General features: G+C 36.5%; 3 protein-coding genes across 5 annotated transcripts in view; 1 reads left to right on the forward strand and 2 right to left on the reverse strand.

Annotated features, from left to right (window-relative positions):
- LOC106154519 (cytoplasmic dynein 1 heavy chain 1) overlaps positions 1 to 14,618 on the forward strand; it is a 47,909-nt gene extending 33,291 nt beyond the window's left edge. For 2 of the 3 annotated variants that reach the window (XM_087003348.1, XM_087003349.1), the window contains exons 61-86: positions 96 to 213; positions 639 to 854; positions 1,222 to 1,360; positions 1,684 to 1,784; positions 2,121 to 2,305; positions 2,653 to 2,722; positions 2,952 to 3,098; positions 3,460 to 3,610; positions 3,891 to 4,144; positions 4,424 to 4,558; positions 4,952 to 5,046; positions 5,288 to 5,459; positions 5,719 to 5,794; positions 6,144 to 6,304; positions 6,697 to 6,808; positions 7,113 to 7,297; positions 7,593 to 7,706; positions 8,084 to 8,254; positions 8,654 to 8,871; positions 9,168 to 9,271; positions 9,501 to 9,667; positions 9,943 to 10,135; positions 10,415 to 10,557; positions 10,981 to 11,091; positions 13,385 to 13,542; positions 13,857 to 14,617. In XM_087003348.1, the coding sequence (XP_086859474.1) occupies positions 96 to 213; positions 639 to 854; positions 1,222 to 1,360; positions 1,684 to 1,784; positions 2,121 to 2,305; positions 2,653 to 2,722; positions 2,952 to 3,098; positions 3,460 to 3,610; positions 3,891 to 4,144; positions 4,424 to 4,558; positions 4,952 to 5,046; positions 5,288 to 5,459; positions 5,719 to 5,794; positions 6,144 to 6,304; positions 6,697 to 6,808; positions 7,113 to 7,297; positions 7,593 to 7,706; positions 8,084 to 8,254; positions 8,654 to 8,871; positions 9,168 to 9,271; positions 9,501 to 9,667; positions 9,943 to 10,135; positions 10,415 to 10,557; positions 10,981 to 11,091; positions 13,385 to 13,542; positions 13,857 to 14,025 (3,865 nt within the window). In that variant the 3' untranslated portion in view covers positions 14,026 to 14,617. Of the gene's footprint in view, positions 1 to 95; positions 214 to 638; positions 855 to 1,221; positions 1,361 to 1,683; positions 1,785 to 2,120; positions 2,306 to 2,652; positions 2,723 to 2,951; positions 3,099 to 3,459; positions 3,611 to 3,890; positions 4,145 to 4,423; positions 4,559 to 4,951; positions 5,047 to 5,287; positions 5,460 to 5,718; positions 5,795 to 6,143; positions 6,305 to 6,696; positions 6,809 to 7,112; positions 7,298 to 7,592; positions 7,707 to 8,083; positions 8,255 to 8,653; positions 8,872 to 9,167; positions 9,272 to 9,500; positions 9,668 to 9,942; positions 10,136 to 10,414; positions 10,558 to 10,980; positions 11,092 to 13,384; positions 13,543 to 13,856 lie in introns of all 3 variants that reach the window. The other variant, XM_087003350.1, reaches the window with a different exon arrangement.
- Positions 14,619 to 14,806: 188 nt separating this feature from the next.
- On the reverse strand, positions 14,807 to 18,147 carry LOC106154516 (acid-sensing ion channel 1-like). Its single transcript, XM_013528878.2, has 5 exons — positions 17,672 to 18,147; positions 17,396 to 17,480; positions 16,941 to 17,065; positions 16,283 to 16,381; positions 14,807 to 15,866 (listed from the first exon to the last, which is right to left on the reverse strand). Exons 1-5 carry the CDS (start codon positions 18,125 to 18,127, stop codon positions 15,249 to 15,251), a joined length of 1,383 nt encoding a protein of 460 aa, XP_013384332.2. The 5' UTR covers positions 18,128 to 18,147; the 3' UTR covers positions 14,807 to 15,248.
- Positions 18,148 to 19,718: 1,571 nt separating this feature from the next.
- On the reverse strand, positions 19,719 to 24,215 carry LOC106154513 (acid-sensing ion channel 1-like). Its single transcript, XM_013528876.2, has 5 exons — positions 23,049 to 24,215; positions 22,366 to 22,450; positions 21,989 to 22,110; positions 21,442 to 21,537; positions 19,719 to 21,089 (listed from the first exon to the last, which is right to left on the reverse strand). Exons 1-5 carry the CDS (start codon positions 23,502 to 23,504, stop codon positions 20,502 to 20,504), a joined length of 1,347 nt encoding a protein of 448 aa, XP_013384330.2. The 5' UTR covers positions 23,505 to 24,215; the 3' UTR covers positions 19,719 to 20,501.
- Between the last annotated feature and the right edge of the window lie 77 nt (positions 24,216 to 24,292).

Below are 24,292 nucleotides of genomic sequence, written 5' to 3' on the forward strand. Positions count from 1 at the left end.
CAAATAATAATGTAGTATTTTTTTTTAATCAGTGACACATTTTATTTACCAATTTTTGATAATGTTATTAAATTACCCTGAATTTCCTCCCTCAGTGATGATATTCGTTCCAAGATGAAGCAGAAATACTTGAACAACCCTGACTTCACATATGACAAGGTCAACAGGGCTAGCTTGGCGTGTGGGCCCATGGTAAAATGGGTCATAGCACAGGTAAGTACATGGGAGATAATACTCTGCAGTCCGAGCGATATATGCCAGAATGTCTCCAGCATCAGCGAGAGGTGTTCAAGACATTTATTGACAGAAGGTGGCAGTGTATTACTTGACCTACACACTGAAAGTACTGGCATTTCACTTTGAAAAAAAATGTTTAACCAAAAACCAAGCAAAGTGTTTGTCGCCAGGATCACATAACACGGATCTCTAGATGTGTATTTACCTGTATACACAGAGTGCAGATTACTCGCCAAACAATTGTTTTTAAATTATCAAGAGTGTGTTTTGTTGTGGGCAGTGCTTTAAACAGATCCACCCATTACATATATCTTACAACCTTCATACTGCATTATAAGATATCATGTTAACGCAGTGATTTTATGCTAATTTATAATTTTCATTTTATCAAATATTTTTAGATAAACTATGCTGACATGATCAAGCGCGTGGAGCCGCTAAGAAATGAGCTGAAGGCCCTGGAAGACGAGGCTGACATCAACAAGCACAAGAACAATGAGGTGAACAAGTTGATCAGCAACCTGGAAAAGAGTATTGCCAAGTACAAGGAGGAGTATGCTGTGCTTATCAGTCAGGCACAGGCCATCAAGGCAGACTTAGCAGCTGTGGAGACCAAGGTAAAGAGACATTAGTATAAGATATATATTTATTTCAGTATTTAAAGGCTATCACCCAGATCACAAAGATTTAATTATATATCAGTGGTAGTAGTAATGGCTGTTAATGCATATAGTAAATGGAATTCAGTCTTTATGCTTTAAATTCTTTTTTGCATTTGATGAAATTTTGTTTGAGAAATATTTTTTTTGGAATGCCTGTTTTAATATTTATTTGTGGGGTTAATAAGAAAAGATAAAATATTGATGGTTTGTATCTTACTTTTCATTTGCTGTGATTCTTGCATCTGTAACATCCTTTCAGTATAATGACAAGTCAAGTATAGAAGCAATAAATTAATTGTGACTATCTGTTCTTTCCCGACAGGTGGAGCGTAGTGTTGCCTTACTGAAAAGTCTGACCAGTGAACGTGAGCGCTGGGAACAAGGCAGCGAGGGCTTCAAGGCGCAGATGTCCACCATCATTGGGGATGTGTTACTGTCTGCGGCTTTCCTGGCTTATGCTGGTAAATGACCAATTCTCTTGTATAAAGACTGTTTGTTTGGTAGCACCAATAAAATACATATTTATTCATTTATCTATTTTGTAAGATTTTAATTTCTATTTATTATTATTTTTTTATTGATTTTTTCCTCATTTACTTCTATCTAATATCCATATTTATATGGTAATTCTTAGCTCTTGGAATAGGTTTTATATGATGCCAGAGAATAAGTGTGGTGTTCTGTTTACAGAATCATAGGAATTAAAAGTTGTGGTTTACAAATATATTGAAGTACTCCATCAAAATCAACCTAGTAATGGTCAGCAATCTCTGTTTTCTTCCAGGTTACTTTGACCAGCAGATGCGTCACAACCTGTTCACCACTTGGTGTCACCACCTGCAGCAGGCACATGTGCAGTTCAGGCAGGATCTCGCCAGAGTGGAGGTAGGAAAGTTGGTTCCAACTGTTTTTGATATCAAATGTCTGTGTTTTAGTACTTAAAAATCTTAATTTAACATCTGTAGATACAAATCAGTCTTTATGCTGGAATTGAAATGACCAATAAGGTATAACAAAAAGATTTTTTTCTTGTTTTCAAAAGAAAAGTTTAGTAATCTAATGCTCATCATCAGCAGTAAAGATGGCATGCCAGTTCACAGATTTTTATTGTTGCGCAAATGTCATTCTTTGTATGGAGGTTAAAGAAGACAGAAGCAACATGTATGTTTGTGTTTGTATCTTTCTCTCTTTTTCTCTAAAAATTACTTCTGTACTTTTCAGTACCTGTCATCTGCAGATGAACGTCTGCGCTGGCAAGCTAACGCCCTCCCAGCAGACGACCTGTGTGTAGAGAACGCCATCATGTTGGGCCGCTTTAACCGCTACCCCCTGATTATCGACCCGTCTGGCCAGGCCACGGAGTTCATCATGAATGAGTACAAGGAGAAGAAGATCACTAAGACAAGGTGAGGTGTTTTCTTGAAAGGTGTGTGAAAAGTAGGCTGTGTATTGAATCTTTGAAGGGGAAGTTGTTATCAGATCTAAATATGTGGTTTGTTCAATGTAGTGGCTTTTACTTATGACTCACAAAGAATATTTACCTTAAGCTATTTTCTAAAGAGTTTGTTAAAAGCAGTATTTGTATTGATTTTTCTAGTAAACTACTGTCTTAAGACTTTGACATTTTTATTATTCATCATATAATCAGTTTAAATGAGACTGTTGGGTCGAATACTTTTCCCTCCCTCCCAATTTCAATTTTTATATGGTTATTGTGGCATTATAATGTAAGTAAGATTATTTATTTTTACAGTTTCTTGGATGATGCCTTCCGTAAGAACCTGGAAAGTGCATTGAGATTTGGAAATCCACTTCTTGTACAGGTACAGTAATAACAAATTTTCTTTATTTTATTTTTATTTTATTTATTTATTTATTTCATATATTTATTTTTATTTTCATAATCGGGGATAGTTTTTTCAGTTGTCTTTTTCTTCAGGTGAATTCTTATGGTTGTAGTCATTTTTGTTACTTAGTTTTTGTATTATGTTTACATTAAGTGCAGAATTTAGAAGAGTAATGAAATATTTACTGTCCTAATTTCTGTTTCAGGATGTGGAGAACTATGACCCTATCCTGAACCCTGTATTGAACAGAGAGCTGCGCCGCACTGGGGGCAGAATTCTGATCACCCTTGGAGACCAGGACATTGATCTGTCTCCCTCATTCACCATCTTCCTCTCCACCAGGGATCCCACGGTAAGTTTAGGAAAGATATTACTCTTATTTTATAATCATTGTCTTTCTTCTTGGGGCCATTTTTCATGTCATCATTAATTTTCAAATTCAGGGTGATAATTTTGTTTAACTCAGACTTATTCCTGACTTAGAAGATATGCAATAAACACAAGATATGTTCTTGAAAAGATGACTTTTGCTGAAAATTAAAAGTCTAAGTCTGTAGTCATCCAAAACCCAAGTGTTTTAAATCAAGAGCCCCTCTCTGTCTCCCTTTTATAGAAATTGGTTTATATGTAAATTGGTTAATTTATATTAATTGATTGAATAAGCACTGTCATTATTTATAGTATTTTAATTATTAACATTATTATTAATTCAGGTGGAGTTTCCCCCAGATATCTGTTCCCGTGTGACCTTTGTGAACTTCACAGTGACCCGTAGCAGTCTCCAGAGCCAGTGTTTGAACCAGGTGCTGAAGGCTGAGAGACCAGACATTGACGCCAAGAGATCTGATCTGTTGAAACTTCAAGGTGAGGTCATGGAGTTTGTCAGATTAACTTGTTCAGTTTGAGTTTACCAAGCATGTCAAATGAACCCATTGAGCTTTAATGCCCAAGATTTTATATGGCTTTTGTTTGTTTAAGTTCATTTCAGTAAAGTAAAGAATTAATTGCGTAGAAAAAAAATTCTAGTGATGTATTACTATCTTTGACATTTACAGTATACTCAATAGTAAATTATGTATATTTGTGCATACTCACATGTTGATATACTTGATGTCAGACATATATTTGTTAATATATATTTCAGGTGAGTTCGCCCTACGTCTGCGCCACCTGGAGAAGTCCTTACTGCAAGCCCTGAATGATGTGAAAGGCAGGATCCTGGATGATGACAGCATCATCAGTCATCTGGAGACCTTGAAGAACGAGGCCGCTGAGGTACAGAAGAAGGCGGAGGAGACGGATGTTGTCATGGCAGAAGTTGAGACCGTCTCTCAGCAGTATGTACCACTGGCACAGTCCTGCAGTAGCATCTACTTCACTCTGGAATCTCTGAACCAGGTAAGGCAGAATAAGTCTTTTCATGATAACAATATTAAGAGTGCAAAAACACTATCATATGCTGCAAGTCTTTTACCTGTTGTGTATTAGGCGTATTGGTCAGACATTGAGCTTCCATCGGTAAAAAATACTTATGATTACATATCGTAGGAATTTTAGATTTCTTGAGGGATAAAAAACATTCTGATTCCCTCAAATTGCCAGAACCAGATATTGTAATCATAATATACATATGCCCCAATGTAGATCTGTACCAATCCCTCCTATTTGTTCTCCTAGGTTCACTACCTGTACCAGTTCTCTCTGCACTTCTTCCTGGACATCTTCAGTGCTGTGCTCCATGACAACTCCAAACTGGACAGTGTCAAGGACTACACCAAGAGACTGGAGGTCATCACCAATGACCTCTTCCAGGTAACTACTGAGTTATAGGACTAGAATTTTTAATTTTTCTTAAAGGACTTGATAAAGTAACACTTAATTTTACATTATTTATATCAGTTTATTTTAATCAAAGTTTCTTTCCCTAGCCTTTTATATTTTATATTAATTTTGTATTGTAAAGTCTCCTAAACATGATTTGATATTAGACTCTAAATAAATATGATTATTATTTATTGTAAATTACTGCTCACAATTGAATTCAATAATCAGCTAAAATGACAAAAAAATAGAAATATGTATAGATGAACATAGATGTGTTTGTAGTCATTGATAAATATGATAATAATACAAATAGATCAAATGTTAAGAGAATACTTGTCAATCGTAGACTTTATTAGTAAATAAATCATTTTATATCTGTAGGTCACCTTCAACCGTGTGGCCCGGGGTATGTTGCATCACGATCAACTGGTCAGTGGCCTCCTTTTGGCAAGAATCCACCTCAAACAACTGCCCAGGTAGGATGCACTTATCAAAATAACATGCTTCAAGGCTGTCATGAATGTTGATTTGGTCTGTTTATGTTCTGTCAGTTAGTTTTTGTGATAAGGAACAAATTATGTGCTCTGTAATGTATAGACACGGCAAAATATGGGCATTAGCAGAGGCTTTGAAAAGGACAGTGCTTAGTCTTAATACTATCATGTTCTCATATTGGTTACAATACTTTTGAAATGTCTACATATGTCTGTTTACCAGTGAGCCATCCTATGAGGCAGAGTTCCTCCACTTCATGCGTGGCAAGGAGGGTCTGATGACAGAGGGGCTTCCCAGTGTGGAGGGACTGCAGCCGGAGACTGTGCAGGCCATGGTCAGGCTGGCCAAACTACCCGCCTTCAGGGGGATCATGGCTAAGGTCAACAAGAACCCGGTTAGTGGCATGAAGTTGACCTCTTCTTGGGCAATAAGACACGTTTTTGGATTACTAGTAATGCAGAGAAACAGGAGAGGGGGGGAAATGTGGAATAAATTTCCATAGGGAAAAGTAATGATTTTAAAATGTTCTTTTATTTCAAGGGCATGATGATTCCTGATAATGTAATCGAAGTCAGCAATGTTTATAACCATATTCTTAAATTTTAATTGAAAGTTTGAAATATTTAATTACTCGATGTATTGTTTTTTCTCAGGATTTCTTTGCCTGGTTGAAGACAGTCTCTCCAGAACATGATGTCCCAGTAATATGGGATGAAGGAACTCCACTCAGTAAGTGGTCATAAACATTTCATGAAATCCATGTCTCTAACAGATACATAATAGACAGAAACCAAGTAATTCATGAAACACATGCTTGTAATAGATATTTTCATGAAACATATGTCTGTAAGGTATATACCATGAAAAGCACTTGTAACAAATGCCTATAGGAAAAATTCAAGTACCAACAAATACTGCATATTAGTTTTTGAATTTCGTGACGAGTGAATGATTTTATCAACTTTAAATAATGCTATTCAGTTTTAATTGTGCAAAGGTAAATTGGATAGTTGCATTATTTTTGGAAATTGTATGATTTAATTTTTATATTTTAAATCCCATTCTCTGTATTTTGTAGGTAGTATAGGCAATGCCCTGTACCAGATGTTGGTCATCCAGACCTTCCGACCTGACCGTCTGCTGGCCATGGGGCACACCTTTGTTGTCACGGTGATGGGGAATATGTTCTTCCATGATATAGAACAGGAGGTCAACCTGGCTGCCATTGTGGAGAACGAGGTGAGAGGATTTCTCTTGCTTCTAGAATTCTTATTGATGGGTTGTTTGAATGTATAAACACTAAATTTTTTCCTTGATGGTGTAAAAATTTTTGATTTTTTGATCTAAATTTTTTTTCCAAAATATTAAAGATATTTTTATTTTTGGACCATAATTTTTATTCTGAAAAAAAAAAAATTAAAATACATTTTTATTTAATTATTATTTTTTTTAAATTTAGTTAAATTGAAATTAATTTGTAATTAAAATTTCCAAAAAGTGGTTTTTAATTTAGTAGTGGTGTTATTGTTCCTCAATGTTCATTTGTTGTTCCATGCACAAGTTTGCTACATGAAGTTTTAGATTTTCTTTCTTATATACCATCTTTATTGTACCATCATCTTCTCCCCCAGATCCGTGCTAACACCCCTATCCTGCTGTGCTCAGTACCAGGCTATGATGCCAGTGGTAGAGTGGACGACCTGGCCGCTGAACTCAACAAACCAGTCTCTTCTATTGCCATAGGTAGATAAGTCAACAATTTGAAATTGTGAAGCATGAGTGGAGGAGTAAAACTATTACTTTTCTCTTAAATTTTGATCACCTTAATTATTGAAATTGCCAGACTTCGCCAAACGTGTGGTTTAGATTACAGTAAGACTATTTAGAACTGGTTAATTTGTCCAAGTTACATGAAAATTTCAGTGAATATCAAAGAAAAAAATCCACTCCACAAAATTTATGTGAGATAAACTATAATTCAAATTTTAAGGTAATTAGTAATGTGAAGTAAAAATCCATCATTTACACATTTGTATCCTCGTGTCAGGCTCTGCTGAAGGTTTTGATGAGGCGGCCAAGGTGATCAACTCAGCATCCAGGGCAGGCAAGTGGGTGATGTTGAAGAATGTCCACCTGGCTCCAGGATGGCTGGTACAGCTGGAGAAGAAACTTCACAGCCTACAGCCACACCCCAACTTCAGACTGTTCCTCACCATGGAGATCAATCCTAAGGTATTTTACACTGGTGAAGGTGATGCTGAGCATGTATAGTTGTGATTAGGGGTTTTCCCTGGATTTGGGGCACAGGGAGTTCAAATTCTGTGTTTGGTCTCAGATTTACGAACCAATGGTAAACCAACCTTTCATTTTCCAGAAATTTCATCTTTGAAAATATAGCCCATCTTTTGAGGCCAGTGGCAGTCCAAATGACAGTTCTCAGGGCCTTATTTGGTTTAAATATTCATTTAATCTCTGTTATTTTTTTGTATATATATCAGGCTCTGACTTGAGGGCTTAATATTTTCAGCTACCAGTGAACCTGCTGCGTGCTGGGCGTATCTTTGTGTTTGAGCCACCTCCAGGAGTGAGAGCCAACTTATTGAGGACCTTCAGTACTGTACCCTCAGTGCGCATGGGCAAGGTAGGGCAATGTAGAAAACAAAACTTTTACATCAAAGCATAGTGGAAAAAGTACCTATGATCTCTTTATCAATAAGGTTGTTCATGTTTCCAAGGAATTGTATTTACTAACATTTTAGTGATAGTAATCATTTACTCTGGAACAAAAAAATCCCTGTAATCCCTTCTTCCTTAAAAGCAATTGAAGTATTTTATATGAATCAAATATTGTAGAAAATGTAAGACATCACTTTTATTTAAAGTTGATTTTAAGATTAATTTTCATTATCAGGATAATATATTTGTCAGTCTTTTACTCTGATCAATGAAAATTCTGTTACTGTAAAAAAATATATCTATTTAAAAAATCATCATAATATTTTACACCATTTTCACCAGGCTCCCAGTGAGAGAGCTCGTCTGTACTTCCTCCTGGCCTGGTTCCATGCTATAGTCCAGGAGAGGCTGACCTACGTCCCCCTGGGATGGTCCAAGAAGTATGAGTTTAACGAGTCTGACCTGAGGTGTGGCTGTGACACCATTGATACCTGGGTGGACATGGTGGCAATGGTAAGTACTAGGCACAAGACCAGTTGTCCACTGTCTGTGAGACATTAAAAATCATAAATTAGGTAAAAGAATCTTTGTAAATATGCATATCCAAACAAAACACAAGTATGTTTCTTATGTTAAAAGCAATGACAAAATTACACTCTGTGGTCTCTGCCTCTGAGATTTCCTGACAAGTATTACTGAGGCGCAGCTGATTTGAAAAGTATATATTTTTCAATGTTCAATGTTATGATTATAATTTCTGTTATGTGCATATAAACTTTTGATATAATATATGCCATCAATATAAAGAAGCTCTATTGTAGACAGATGCACCTCTGAAGCAGTCATAAAGCATGTGTATAAAAATCAGCACTGTACACTGTGTCTCATATTCATGATTCTCTGTAACTGTAGGGCCGCAGTAACCTTCCCCCAGAGAAGATCCCATGGGACGCCCTAAGGATCCTTCTGTCCCAGTGTATCTATGGCGGCAAGATTGACAATGACTTTGACCAGCGCCTCCTCAACTCCTTCCTGAACAAGCTGTTCACACCCAAGAGTTTTGATGCGGACTTCCCCCTGGTAACTGCAGCAGAGGCTGGCAAAGCTATCACCATGCCTGATGGCATCAGGTCAGTACTAATTGTTGTATATATTTTCTTTTACTTAGTATTATATTTTCATTGAGTTTGTTGTATAAAAGTGAGATGTAATGTGAAGTGTGAAATTTGTGAATTTGTAAATCTGGTTCCTTCTTTTGTCACATTGCTAATTGAATTCATTTGTATTATTTTATTATCTTCGTTAAAAAAAAAAGAATACAAAACAGGAGGAAGTTCACCAATATTTAATAACCTTGTCATTGCACTAACATATATGATATACACATCCATATGATGCTTTAACTCTTAGTATATCTGTCTTACAGACGTGAGCAGTTTGTCCAGTGGTCAGATAACAGGACAGAGCTCCAGACCCCCTCATGGCTGGGACTGCCCAACAATGCTGAGATTGTCCTCCTCACTAACCAAGGTAAATATTATCAGTAGTGTCCTAATTATATAACATCAAAACTCTTTATGGGATTAGTGCTAATCCATATTGAAAATTGGACTTTCAGTTTCATTTCAGTGTATCAGTGTTCATTTCTGAAATCTGGACCTTTAATTGTTACTGGATATCATTCACTTAGTCATCCTGAAAGAATGTTCCTAAAACTGTGTTGTAAAGTTGATTAATTACTGATATTACTTGCTTTCAGGCTCTGACCTTGTGAACAAGATGCTGAAGATGCAGCTCCTGGAAGATGATGAGGAGTTGGCGTACGGAGGGGTGGAGGAAAAGAAGAAGAAGGAAGCAGACGGCAGACCTGCCTGGATGAGAATACTGCACAACTCTGTGGTCAACTGGTTCAAACTGGTTCCTAAGGTGAGAGAAACGTGTTCAAGGAGAGAGAAACTGATTTCCAGAGTGTATGAGGACATTGTTAGTTTGCTCTGAAATAAAACTGCAGGCTTTTCTGGGGGAAGGGGGGTATGCATTGAGATAAACAAAAGAACTTGCTGAGGGCTATGGTGGAATATCTTACAAGCTTTTTATTTTATCTTTTTTTTTTCTCCTTTTGGAACCCCAACTCTGTATTTTCTTTGAGAAACCAACCAGGTAAATTTCAAATGCGTGACAAATTTTATACAATTTTTCAGAAACTTAATATCTTGCGCAGAACAGCAGAGAACATCAAAGACCCGCTCTTCCGCTTCTTTGAGCGCGAGGTCAACACGGGTGCACGCCTTCTTCAAGACATGCGCCGTGACATGGATGACATTATGCTGATTTGCCAAGGTCAGAAAAAACCAACCAATCATCACAGATCAATGATGAGTGACCTGCCAAAGGGTATGTGAAAAAACAATTTGATTTCAACTTTTCTTCATTGAATTCATGATAAAATGACACCAATTTATTGAATATTTAGCAATAATGTTGATCCTTTTGCTGTCATTGTGTTCAACTCAAAAAAAGTTTAAAGTATAGGTGATGTAACTCTTTAACAAGGAAAATGTAATACCAGTTCAAACTGAAATTGGTTATTCCTCTCATGTTGGACTAAGATTATGCATAATCGTTATGGCAGTACATAGTTATGTTAAATCAAAATAATATCCTATTCACCAGGCATAATCCCATTATCATGGAAGCGTTACACAGTGCCCAGTGGTATGACAGTGATAGAGTGGATCACAGACTTCAGTGAGAGGATCAAACAGCTCCAGGCCATCTCTGCTGCCTCACAGTCTGGAGGAGCCATGGAGCTGAAGGTAAGATGGGGATTTTTTAGCCTTTTTTTTCTAGACATTTACTTGAAATTACCACTTTCTGTAAGGCAGAAATGCAGGTAGTGGATGGATTTTTTCTTTAATTAGACTTATAACTCCCTAAAGTTGAATATTTTGGAAATATGAATGCATTTTGTGGTTTTACGTTTTAAAATTTCAATCTGATATTTATAAGGGGATGTGGTATTAAACTGCCCCAAAGGAAATTTAATTTTGGTTTAAAGAACTGTTTATCACAATTAGGCTAATAAAAAGAAATTGAAATTTAGGTTCTTTGAACATCAAAGAAAACTTTTGGGGGACTATTTCTTTTGCCTCTGTATAGCTTGAGTTTCGTTCAGTGTCCATCTGCTGATACACTCCTAAGTTTCTTCCTGTTAGTTTTTAATATTTATTTAATTCCAGAACTTCACTGTGTGGTTAGGAGGGTTGTTTATACCAGAGGCCTATATCACAGCCACCAGACAGTATGTAGCCCAGGCCAACAGCTGGTCTCTGGAGGAGCTTTACCTGCAGGTAAGTGTGTAGAAAATAGTGTGTAGAAAATAGCTGGTCTCTGAAGGAGCTCTACCTGCAGGTTAGTGTGTAGAAAATAGTGTAAATGCAGCTTGTCTCTGGAGGAGCTCTACCTGCAGGTAAGTGTGTTGAGAACTGTGGAAAATGGCAGGTCTTTGAAGAAAATCTACCTGCCGGTTTGTCTGAAATGTGGCTTATGCCTGAATCTGCCAGTAGTTTGCTTACACTACACGTTTACACTTTTTCTTTATATTTTACAGTGTCTATTCCATTCCCTTCCAATAATTTCATTATATACTTGAAAGCGTGTTTCTGTAGATGTACTTTTTATGTACAGACACAGATGTGTCTGTACATATTGCCATCACCTGCGTCTGTCGTCGCCGTCGCCGTCCCTGTTGCCGTCCCTGTCGCCGTCGATGTCGCCGTCGCCGTCGCCGTGCACTTTCATCGTTAACACGATAAGTGGAAGACAGTTTTACTTTTTGGCTTTATATTTACAGAGCTGATGAATATTCATAAAACGCAGGTCAAGTTCGAAAATCAGCATGTTTGGGCAATTATTGTAGTATTTATGCTGTGTTTTCACTTTTTAGCATATATGCAACACTGTTAACACATTTCAAGGAAAACCGATAGGCCTGTTGTCATGAAACTCACAGGAGTAATTAATCTTTCTAAAACGCAGATCAAGTTCGAAAATCGGCATGATCGGGCCACTATTTTAGTAGTTATGCTGTTTTTTTCACTTTTCAGCATATGTGCAACACTGTTAACACATTTCAAGGAAAACCGATAGACCTGTTGTCATGAAACTCACAGGAGTAATTAATCTTACTAAAATGCAGGTCAAGTTCGAAAATCAGCATAATCAGGCCATTATTTTATAAGTTATGCTGTTTTTAAACATTTCCTCAGATTCAATTCTTAGGCATGTTAACAGTCTCATTATTTAACTAATAAGATACGTAAAAGTTTTTGTTTGACATTTCCTGCATCTTTACAACATTGTTAGTTGATTTTGTAAAAATGATGGTAAACTTGTTATCGTGTATTGTGTAATAAAGTTTCAAAAATGGAAATAAACTCATATCATTGCAGTTTGTCAGATTCAATCATTCACTATGTTCAGAATCTCAGAATGGAAGAAATTGGTCATTTAACACTGCTCTATTGATATTTTTCCCATCTCATCAATTTTCTTAGTTGATCATATAAAAATGGCAGTAAACTGTTAATTTTGTTTTATGTTAAAAAATGTTAAAAATGGAAAAAAAAAAACATTTCAGAACAGTGCTGTCTTGTTTACATTTTGGCATTTTCAAGTTGTGACTTTGAAGTTCCATGGGCCTGAAGACCTTTGCTAGTCACATTTTCTGAATATCCATGATACTAATATTTTATTATTAAAAATTGATGGTCATTATGCTGTTAAACATTATGTAATATTGCATCAAAATTTGGAAAAAAATATTTTGGGCACTGCTACCATGATGACCATTTAAGTAAAATCATGTCACTTACTGTTCTCAAACTTACAGGAAAGAAACATGGGACTAAAATACAGCTTCAGTAGGCAATGCAGTCTGTTTGGTAATTCTTTCTGCTAGTTAAACATTTTTTTTTTAATGAAAATTTAATTTTTCACATATTGGCATTTTCAAGGTGTGACTTTGAAGTTCCATGGGCTTGAAGACCCATGCTAGTCACATTTTCTGAAAATCCATGATACGTATATTTTATTATTAAAAATTGACGGTCATTATGCTGTTAACCATTATGTAATATTGCATCAGAATAAAAGAAAACACAATTTTGGGTGCTGCTGCCATAATGACCATTATGGGAAAACCATGTTAGTGATGATTGCCAAATGTTCAAAAAAGAAATACAGGACTAAAATGCAGCCTGAGTTGGAAAAGCAGTCTAATTGGCTTCTTTTTCTGGAAGTTATACATTTTCAAAGTGTGAACTTGAAATGCCATGGGCCTGAAGCCTTATGTTTGTTACACATTTTACTTACATTAGTATTACCTGTTGAGCATAATTAAAATTTGATGTTGAATTTGCAGTTTAACATAATGTACTTTTGCATCAGAATTGACAGTAGCCTATTTTGTGCATAGTTATTTCCTGCTTTTTGTCTGTACATTTGACAGCTTTGCTGCCTTGTTGTAATGTTGATGACCCTTTAATTTTATAGAACATATTTCTGTTGACGTCTTAAGCATTTAACTTTTTTTTATAGGTTTAAAGAATGTGGTTTTGTAAGGTTTATCTTCTTTCTGTGCAGGTGTCAGTGTCCAACAAAGGCCAGGACCTGAAGCTGGATGACTGTAGTTTTGGAGTGAAGGGACTGAAGCTACAGGGAGCTCTGTGTGAGAACAACAAACTGAAGCTGTCCTCTACCATATCCACTGACCTGCCCCTCACTGCCCTGGGCTGGAGAAGGTGAGCTGATAAGACATTTATTTTATTTTATTTTGAAGAAGCCTTTGTGTACTTTATGATATATGATGGATAACGCACCCACCATTCGTTACATTTTAACATACTGAAGATTTTCCCACTATATTTCATTGTTTTTTTATTGAATATACTCTCACATGACAAACTTACTGGTTATTTTATTAAGTTCATTGTTGATACGTATCAATATTGTGATTTAGCTTACAGATTTATCCTAGATGAAGCCCTAAGTTCATGTATGTAATAATAGTAGTAATAATAATAAAAATAATAATGTAAACCATCCTTGTTTCCAGAATGGAGAGTGGCAAGAAGCCCCAGGGTAAAGTGACCCTGCCTGTGTACCTGAACAGTACCAGGGCTCAGCTGCTGTTCACCCTGGACTTTGACACCCAGGACACGGGCTCTGGCAGAGATCACAGCTTCTACGAGAGGGGCGTGGCTTTGGTCTGCTCCAATCTCTGAATTGGCTGATATTGGTTTTGGATTTCCTAACTCCGCACATACAGAATTGACTATTAATGCATATAAACTGAGAGTGCACTGTTGTAATTTGTGAAATCGTCATTTTGAACTTTGTCTGTGGCTGATTTAATAGACTTGAAAATGCTTTGATTGTAGACATTAATTAGATATTTACCAAAAAAGGGGATTTAAACATTATGTAGAACTGAATTAATATATGGTGACTCCAGTGATCAATAATATTTCATGAAATTTGTAGCTTGCAAATGATAACAAGTACATTAATTCTACAAATGAATAGAAGGGACACCTGGGGTTGTCTATTCTGCTATGTAAGAAATAGTAAGTCTTTAAGATACAGAACTGAAGAACTGTGCCTAAACGACATGCTTTTGCTGCTGTTCTGAAATATGTGACACACGTGGTTCCAGTTTGCTGTTTCTCCCACTACATGTAGGCTACATCACGTATTACAGTATACAAATGTCAACATGACGTGTTAATCCAATTAATAAGGTTGACTGACCTATAATAACGATTTGTTCTGTATTGCATGCACTAAATAAATAGAGTAGAAAAAACGTTGTTAAGAATGAATGTATGTGAGAATCAAATATTCTGTAAACACTGGGTGTGCATAACTGAACAAAGTGAACAACACAATTTGAAATATTTAATTTCTAATCATTTATAATTTTACGTGCAGACCTTATTTTTTAACAGCCGCGATAGTAATTGTTTGTATGACAGTTATTAACTTTATGAATATGCACAAGAACGCGAGGGATTAATGGCTTGCATGAAAAATTAACCAAAAGTAGTTGCATGTAGGTCCCGATTTTAAACTATAAAAATGTTTATTCGTAAATACTATACCGATTATATAATGATACAATATAAAGATTGCAAAAAAATACGCCTTCAAAGAAAATAATAGAAGGAAGTTTTATCAGGATTTTATACTATAAAAAAGTTTATTAATGCTATACTGATAATATATTTATAAAATATGCTTAACGTCAGTCTCATCCCTAAACAAGACATTGTCGATATCGTCTTACTGTCAACGGCAGGGCTAATATAGAGGCATGGACGGAAATATAGGGGAAAACACCGACCCCCTAAGTGTTGCGATTTGCACAAATCAACTGCAAGATCAACAGTCGACAACGTTTGCGCGCATATTGACAAAGTCTGGCCTCTGAAGTAATTGAACATGAGCACTATTTTTTATGTACAGGCACAGATGTCACCTGCGTCTGTCGTCGCCATTTACCTTTCAGAATCATGAGGATAATAAAATCCCCCACTTCGAATAACGTGAGAACGCTGGCTCCAAGGATGAGTCCTAACGCCCCTCCAATGTCACACCCGAGTGTGAACGCGTTGTAGGCTTGGTACTGCTCTCTTCTCTCGTATGAAATTTCCTGGAAGAATATATCGAGTTGAACAAAGTTTTTCTTATACTTGTCGACTTTCGTTTCATTTGTTGCGGTGGCGCTGTTGTAGGCGTGGTAATCCGCGATTGGTGCTTGAGACAAACTGACTTCGTACTTGATGGATTCACACGCTACTGGACATGTATGGCTGCACTGCCCCCTTTCCTGGATGAACAAATTATAATTCGGTGTGTAGCAGTTGAACAACCGTTCAGGGTCACAGAAACGTGCTCTGGGTCCTTGATGATGTTTAAACTTTAAAAATCGAACGCACTGACATTTCTTTTCCATGTACTCGTAGAGGCATTCCAGTCGGCACGCAGACTGAGAGTAGACGGCGTGATGTTTCAGTTTAATGTCCCTGTTACACTTCCCCCACTGTGACGTGTCGAGGTTACTAATCTGGAAATGAAGGCAATACCAGTATAAATGTTTGACTTGTTTTTCTCATTCACAAAACTAAATATAAATGCCAATTTGTCAGCATTTACATTTATTCCTTTTTGTCTCTTTATTTATTCATTCATTCATTTAATTATTTATCCAATTATTTGTTGAATGGTGTTGTTTTCATCATATTAATACTATTCGTAAAGTCGTTTGAAAGACTTCGGCAGAATCTTAAAATAATTGAATATTTAAAAAACGCACTTTAAGAATTATAATTAATATCTTAGTCCAAGGAACTAACTACAGCAAAATACAAATTTGGTTTTAATCTGCTTGTGTACAATAAGCTGTTCTGTAGTCATGTGTGCAATTAGATTTCCAACTCTGATTCGGTAAAATGTTGCATTTAACACTACACTAGTACCTACGTTGATCATCTTAAGTCCAACTAAAGTATGCATTCCGGCGCCCACTGAGAATCCCATATCAGTGATCAACGGCGGTTCTCGAGGATCGTGGACCATCACCTGAAAGGAATACAGGATCTGCCTTCACTTTGGCGTGAAAGAGGCGGAGAGACCATTACAGGATTAAGCTGTCTTTCTTCCGTGTCATATTTAGGCCGTGGGCCAACTAGCACTCGGCTTTTCTCATTCTGAATGGTCCCATTTATGGGTTTGGAAGACCCATCCACGTGTCTGGGTTCTCTGAAGCTTATTAAGTCATTTGGGCAGTACCATACCTCTTAGCAACATTTTAGGATTCTTGCAAACTGTTGCTGCAAATACGCAAATGAGGCACTGTTTTAAATTTGAAAGAATATGAAGACTCGCAAACATTTTTTTATTGCAACAACGTGCAAATACCTTAATGCAAACTGTTTATTTTGCTGAAAATTTGCTGCAAGCTTTTCATTTTACGAAAGGATATATTTCATGTGTATTCACAGGAGGAATTTCGACTGTTTCAAGTGTTTTTTTTTCTTTTTTTTTTTTCAAATGTTTTGCCTCAAAGTTGATCACATGCCTGGTTGTACCAAATAAAACTATCAATCCATTAAGAAATATATATTTCAAGTACAATTACCTTGAAACCAGCTCCTTTTCCTGCAAAGCCCCTGAAATAGTCGGCCTGTTGGACATCCAACGTCAACTGGAGCCCGAAGAGACTACCGCTGCTGTCGCTCTCCAACCGTTTCTTATCTCTTAATTCTATTAAATTAAAGCATTGAATAATTAAATGCTTTAATTTAATAGAATTAAATGCTTTAATTTTATTAAATTAAAGCATTTAATTATTGAATCTGACTGTTGGGTATTTTTATGCCACTTTTACGGTCGTAGGCATTTTATCACTTTAGCTACAAAATTAGCAAAATTTTTCAAACTTGAAAAAAGTTATTGACCACTGTCATGTGAAAATAATAAGTAAATCCTACAACTTGCGTAATTAAATGAGATCAAGTGTAGTGTGTACAGTGTACGTTTCAAATGATCAAAATCACCAAAAAATGGCTGGTTGAATGTATTAGCCCTCCTTACCGTGATTAAAAGAATAACAGACTCCCATATCCGTATAGATACGGCTGAAGTTATCCATACTGCACTTTGTTCCGCGCCATATACACTGGAGAATTGGAAAATCCACATTGAAAAAGCGATTACTCATGTGTTCGATAACTTTGTAAAAAAGATTTAATGGGCAAATTTAGTTTCTGCTGTTTTATAAGTAAACATTCATATAACGGTTGTGCACATTTGTTTTTTATATAATATATATGCTTTGTATATAAAGGCATTAAAGATATATACGTTTACCTTTTGAAGAAATGTTTCTGTGTTATTCAGAACCGAGTCCCATTCGAATCTGCTGTTGTTCAAACCATCAAAATTTTGATCGCCAAGACTAAGTGGGAAATATCTCTCAAACGCTTCCAGTTGCCCCATGTTTCTTGCTGTAAACTTCGAAATGGCGTTATAGTTGCATAGGGTGACTGCTGGAAATTTCACGGAACGCGGAATGACAGTGTATGTGTTGACACGAACAGGTCGCGAGGAGTAAAAAATTGTACGTTCGTAAATTTGGAATCCCATCAGTAATAAACCACCTAAGAAAAACGCCAGCCATATTATTCGCCGAAGAAAACCCGATTCTTTGCTCACTATTTCTTGCAGAGCTTGGCAGTTAACACGATCTGCAAATTGCTCTATTGCTGGCGGTGCTTGAACAGAGCTATTGTCAGTTTTGCGCAGGTACGGAGAGGGCGAAATCATTTTTCAATGTGATATTTCCAACTAACTGTCACAAAATCGAGATGCCGTTCTTAAATATGACCTGCCATCGTTGGTGACGTCGAACTGTTGGCAATTAGAGACTGAAGATCATCAATAATTCTAAATGGACTTGGTGATCGCATATGGCACAAATGGTCTGTCACTAATGAAAAGTTGAGCAAATTATCGACATCACTCATACTGTTTAGCAACAACTTTGGCAGATTACACGACGTGCATAGACTGACAACCAGTCTAACCGTCCTCGTAATTTTGCCAAAAAGTCAAATATTCTCAATTCTGGAAAAGTATTATAAGTGCAAAACGTGGGGACAGTCGTGTTTTATCCCTACTGTAACATGGCGTAACTACTGAAATGCCACACTTCAACAGACAGAAGCATGAAACTCCTGATTTTAAATAGGTGTCATTTAAAGAGAACGAATTTGATTTAAATATTAATGAAACGCCGAGCAAATCGGCATTAAATATCTTACATTCTCCAAACAGCTTCGAAATAAATCGATCCCAATCTTAATTAGACGAACTCAAATTGACCAATATTATTAATATTTATCAGTTTTTATGACGCAACTTCTGTCCCAGAAGTTATTTAGTAATGTGTTTCGCAATTAACGTGATTAATTTGAAGAGGATGCTCTTTGGCCTTCACAGTTTTATTTGATTGGTTAATTTGTCAGAATCAAATTGTAAGTTTCTGCCACGTGCATAACACATGCAACCTGAGTTTTCGGTACGATCCAAATACTATGTAATGCAAATAATATTTTAGATCTTTAATTTAAAACAAGGCTCTTAGTGGTTGCCTAAGAAAGAAATATTGAATGTTGGGATGACAAATCAAAATGGAAATTCTGGCAAAAGACAATGTTCAGAAAACAAGTAAATGCGTGATCGCTACGGAGAAATGGGGTATAAATACTCTCGAATTTGTATGAAAAATTGGTCGGCGAATAAACTTTTGAAAACTCTAACTTGTCGTAGTCACTATAAAATTATTTTCACTTTAATTGTTTTTAAACAATTTTCAAAATATACTTATTTGGTACATCTGGTAGCATGTAGAAGATGATTTCAATGAAATGACTATACTGTACTGTCAAGGGGCGCTCCAATCCCTAGTGCAATTCATGCTCTGGGGATTATTCAAACGCCATTAAGTGAGATTTTGTGATGTTATGTTTGAAGCTTTTGCAGGAGTATCAGAGGAATAATTAAATTAATTGGTGTTGCTATCACTTCAACTAACCTCAATGCACTTACTGATCTGGGATAGTCCTACCATGTGGGCTCGAAACTGCGACAAGACACCAGCTAGTACACTCCTGCCTTAGGGGCCTACACTATATATATTATTAAAAATAATAAATTATATTTTAGAGAACATCTTTACCATTTGCAATATTCATTATGTACAAGTGTACATAAATATTTCGTAAAAAAAAATAATTGAAAGAATCTGCACACGGGTCTGACAATATGGTAAAAGTGCACAAGTGGCAGTTAAATTCTTCTTGTGACCAAGGACTTCACTGTGTGACTGTGTAACGGACGATTTTGACATGTGCTCTACATAACGAAACGTGTAATTTAAACGTAACAATATTAGTTTTTATGACGTCGATAAATTTGTGATTGATTCAACGACGTTGTTGGCGTTGACTACAGTTTCTAATAGCAATAAGCAGCAATGGGACTTGCTAGAAATGGTAGGTTCATGTCTATTTTTTCGGCGTTAAAGCAACAGATCAGAATGTTTATGAAGCTTTAAATGTATGGGAATCACAGATGTATAAATAGCATATTACTTAAATTAAAAAAGAAATGCAGTGCAATTGATCACTTTTCATTAGCAAAGCTGTCTTGAAAAACAAATAGAATTTATATGTTCTTTAACAGCATTTCTAAGAGATGTTTTTTTGAACACGTTTATTAGTTTATGAGAATCATAAATATTGTACATATGTGGAGATGGCAAATCGCTATGTATTATGAGATATCTTCGAGATAAAACAATGTGAAGATACAGAAATGTAATTAAATGCGGTGGTAGTCTCGTTATTTGAGGCAGAATTCACGTTAGTGCCGAAACCCCTTTGGTAACCATCTATGGAAAGTTGAGCCACGCCAGATAAAGGAATATTCTGGAAACCTCCTGACTCTCATTTGCTCCAGGGCACTTCAGAAATAATTTATTTTGCAAGATGAAAATACTCTTTTTATCTCCTTATGCGTTGGATCAAAAGGGCCTATTGGTTGCTCTTTTAAAGGGAAAAATCATTCTTTCGATGAGAACAGTATTAAGTATTCATTTATAATATAATTAAACAAAAGCTATCTTTTGTGATTGTCGTTAGCAGAGTTTCTTTCCTTTGCCTTTCAGAATCATGAGAATAATAAAATCACCCACTTCAAATAACGTGAGAACGCTGGCTCCAAGGATGAGTCCCAACGCCCCTCCAATGTCACACCCGAGTGTGAACGCATTGTATGCTTGGTACTGCTCTCTTCTCTCGTATGAAATTTCCATGAAAAATATATCGAGCCGAGCAGTGTTTTTCTTGAAATCAATAACATCTCTATAACCGGAGTCATTAATCATCTCTTCAGCATAATAATCTGCGAATGGTACTTGAGACAGACTCACTTCATACTTGATAGATTCACACGCCACAGGGCAGACATGTTTGCACTGCCCCTTTTTCTGGATGAACACGTCATAATTCGGCCCGTAGCAGTAGAACAACTCTTTAGGGTTACAGAAACGGCCCGTAGATTGTCTTATTTTTCCAAACTTCAGGAACTTGACACACTGGCACTTTTCTATCATGAAGTCGTAGAGGCATTCGCGTCGGCATGCGGACTGAGAGTACTCCGGGTGGAACTTCAGTGTTATGTCCTTGCGACAGCTGCCCCACTGCGTTACGTCAAGGTTACTGACCTGAGATATGAAAAGACAAGGACTGTTTTAAGTGATAAACGTTTTTTAATTAGGGAAATAACAGATCTACGTTTTCTGAGCTGGAGACATATAACGTGTTTGTTTGAACATGCGCCAGTTTCTTAGGGTTAAATCAAAAAGAGAAAAATGATTGAATGTAACTGTAAAATCTAGCATCTTTGCACAAGAAAAAGTATTTGATTAGGTTATTTTAAATATAAAGATGCTATATACAATTATTCTGAAAGCACTTTAATAGAATGAAATTTTGGATATCGTCAATATGATTCAAAATGATTCTCAGAACTCTGCCTGAGAAATATGCCGTGTTATACTCGCCACACGTCCTTACATTGATCATCTTAAGTCCAACTAAAGTATGCATTCCGGCGCCCACTGAGAACCCCATATTGCTCATCATCGGTGGATCTCGGGCGTGGATCCTCACCTGTAAGGTTCACGAAATTAACTGTCTTTATTACATCCCTGACCAGTCTATGTTCGTTTGTGATGAGATATTACCAAGAATTAAAGTCTTAGCAAATTATCAATATTATAAAAATCTATATAACGTAACCATCAAACACATCTATTTGTAAGCTGTTTCACTAATTAGGACCAGTCGTTTTTTAACATCTTATAGGAACTATGTAATAGAGAACCTACATTTTCGTTTAAGACAATATATGTGAACGGTGGGCAAACCTCTCGCAAATCATCCAGGTGAATGACCTTCCGGGTTTCGGTTGACAACTAAATTCTGTAATCATTAAACTAAATACGTTTTCATAGTTGGGATGTTTATGAGGAATCGAATACTATTTACGGGATAGTTATCTTTGGAATTCCGAAATCAAGAATGAAATGCTCTTAAACTGTGTTAAAGCACATGGTATTACCTTGAAACCTGCTCCATAGCCAGCAAATCCTCTGAAATAGTTTCTCTGATCCACGTCTAACGTCAGCTGGAGGCCAAAGAGTCTTCCACTACTGTCGCTCGTTAACCTATGACCGCTATACCCTGTAATATAACGACATATAATGATAAAATATTATTATTATTATTATTATTATTATTATTTCAACAACAAAAACAAAATGATGATAAGAATGAGGAAGATTATACAACTCTGTGTTCATTGAATAAATGTTGCAAAGACAAGATTATACAACTCTGTGTTCATTGAATAAATGTTGCAAAGACATCTCTTTATTAAAAAAGGATGGCAATGCAATATCATAATATTATCGAGAAGAAAGAAGGAACAAACCTTACCTGAATTAAAGGTGTAGCAGATCCCCATATCCGTATAAACAGGAGTGAAATTTTTCATGCTGCAGCTTATCCCTCGAAATGTACACTGTAATATAAATGTATTATATACATTTGGTATTTAATACGGAGTATGTCAGTTTGAAATGTAGGCCTATGTCTTGGTTAAACACGTACGTGTGTTGTCTTTAAAACTCTATATCGGACAGGAGAATAGAGGAATGTGAAATTTGGCGTGTCAGTAGCGTTTAACTGACTATCTGGTCTTTGGTAGGCTATTGTTACATTACGTAAAGTGTGGTGAATTCATTGAGCGGTTCTTTTGGGTTCGTCCTAGTGCGACTATGAAAGAGCACGGTTTTTCCGAAAAAGTCTATAATTTGGGAGACGATTTTGAATTTTTGAATATTAACTTGCTGTTGTATGGTGAGTGTACTGTAATAACAATGACGCGAAACAGACAAACATATTATCAATCCTTTTTGAAATGCCTTATTGGTGAAATTCTTTAAAGAATTGATGTCACAATGGCACTGTATACAGTTTATGTGTAATTCAATAAAACGATGAAATCGCTTGTTTTCATTTTCAACAGTTGGAAAGACAAGAGGAAAGTTATATGAAGACACATTAAGGTAACCATACTATTTAAACATCTAAAGCTATATATTAAATAAGAAACTTACCTCTTTAACGAATGGTTTCGAGACATTTAGAACAGAGTCCCAGTCGAACCAATCGTCACCTAAACCCGTGAAATTTTCACTGCCAACTTTAAGAGGAAAATATCTCTCAAACTCTTCCAGGAGATCCAGTTCCCTTGCCCTCATTTTCGAAATGGCATTATAGTTGCATATTGTTACCGCCGGGAACATCACGGAAAGCGGAGTCACGGTGTAGGTGTTAAAACGCACCGGATGCCCGGCATAAAACGTAACGCGTTCGTAAACCTGGAACGCCATCAATATCAGTCCGCCCAAAAAACACACCAACCATATCAACCTCCTGATATACCCCGATTCTCTGCTCACTATTTCCTGCAAAGCTTGACAGCTGACACGTTCTGCAAATTTCTCTATCACTGGTGTTTCCTGGTCGGAGCTGCTGTCAGTCTTGCGTGGTAATCGGCTGGGAGAGATCATTTTTCAATGGAATAATGATCCCAACTCTTAGTAACAAAATCGGTATACCGTTCTTTAATATAACCAGTCTCCAATGATGACGTCGAACTGTTGACATGATTCAGCAATTAAGGATTAAATGTCATCAACGATTCCAAATGGATGTAGTTATTGAAAATGACACTAAAACCTGATACTAATGTAAAGTTCAGTAGAGCAAATGGGCGACATCAATCAGACAAAAACAGCTTTGGCAGATTAAACGACATGCAAGGACAGATAGTCATTAACGGACGGACATCTCATGAGCGGGGTCATCATTCCTTCCTCGCTTAAATTGGTATTCCTATACCTTTCCCACTTTCTAATCGTGGAATAAGAGGGGGAGGTCCTTGTCTGCGAGGACACTGAGGGGAATGTCAAGAGTTTCGTTTTGGAAAAACGATTCTGGAAATAATGGATATCAAATAATTCGTGTTTGTAGTTTGTATCACTAAAAAGATTAATGGCATAATTAAGAGATGCACGGAATGTGTTGGCTCTGTCCCCGATAATTGAAAAGCCTCCCAGTCATATTGCAAGCGATGCCAGATGTGCTATAGGCTGCGTTCACAACCGTGGACTAGTCAATCCGAGAATAAAACGTGCCTAGCATTTGGAAATAGATTCTTGCCTCCTACGCGGGCTGTCCCTGCAGAGCAATTAAATCCCGGATTGTTTTCAAGTGGGGTTAGTCTTTTCTTGACAAGAAACCAGTTAAATCAGAAATAGAGACACAACCAATGGATAGAACTGTTTATGATAAAACG

Source organism: Lingula anatina, chromosome 2, assembly GCF_051362555.1.
Source record: "Lingula anatina isolate TDL-2025a chromosome 2, LinAna3.0, whole genome shotgun sequence".
In the NCBI taxonomy this organism is placed as follows: domain Eukaryota; kingdom Metazoa; phylum Brachiopoda; class Lingulata; order Lingulida; family Lingulidae; genus Lingula; species Lingula anatina.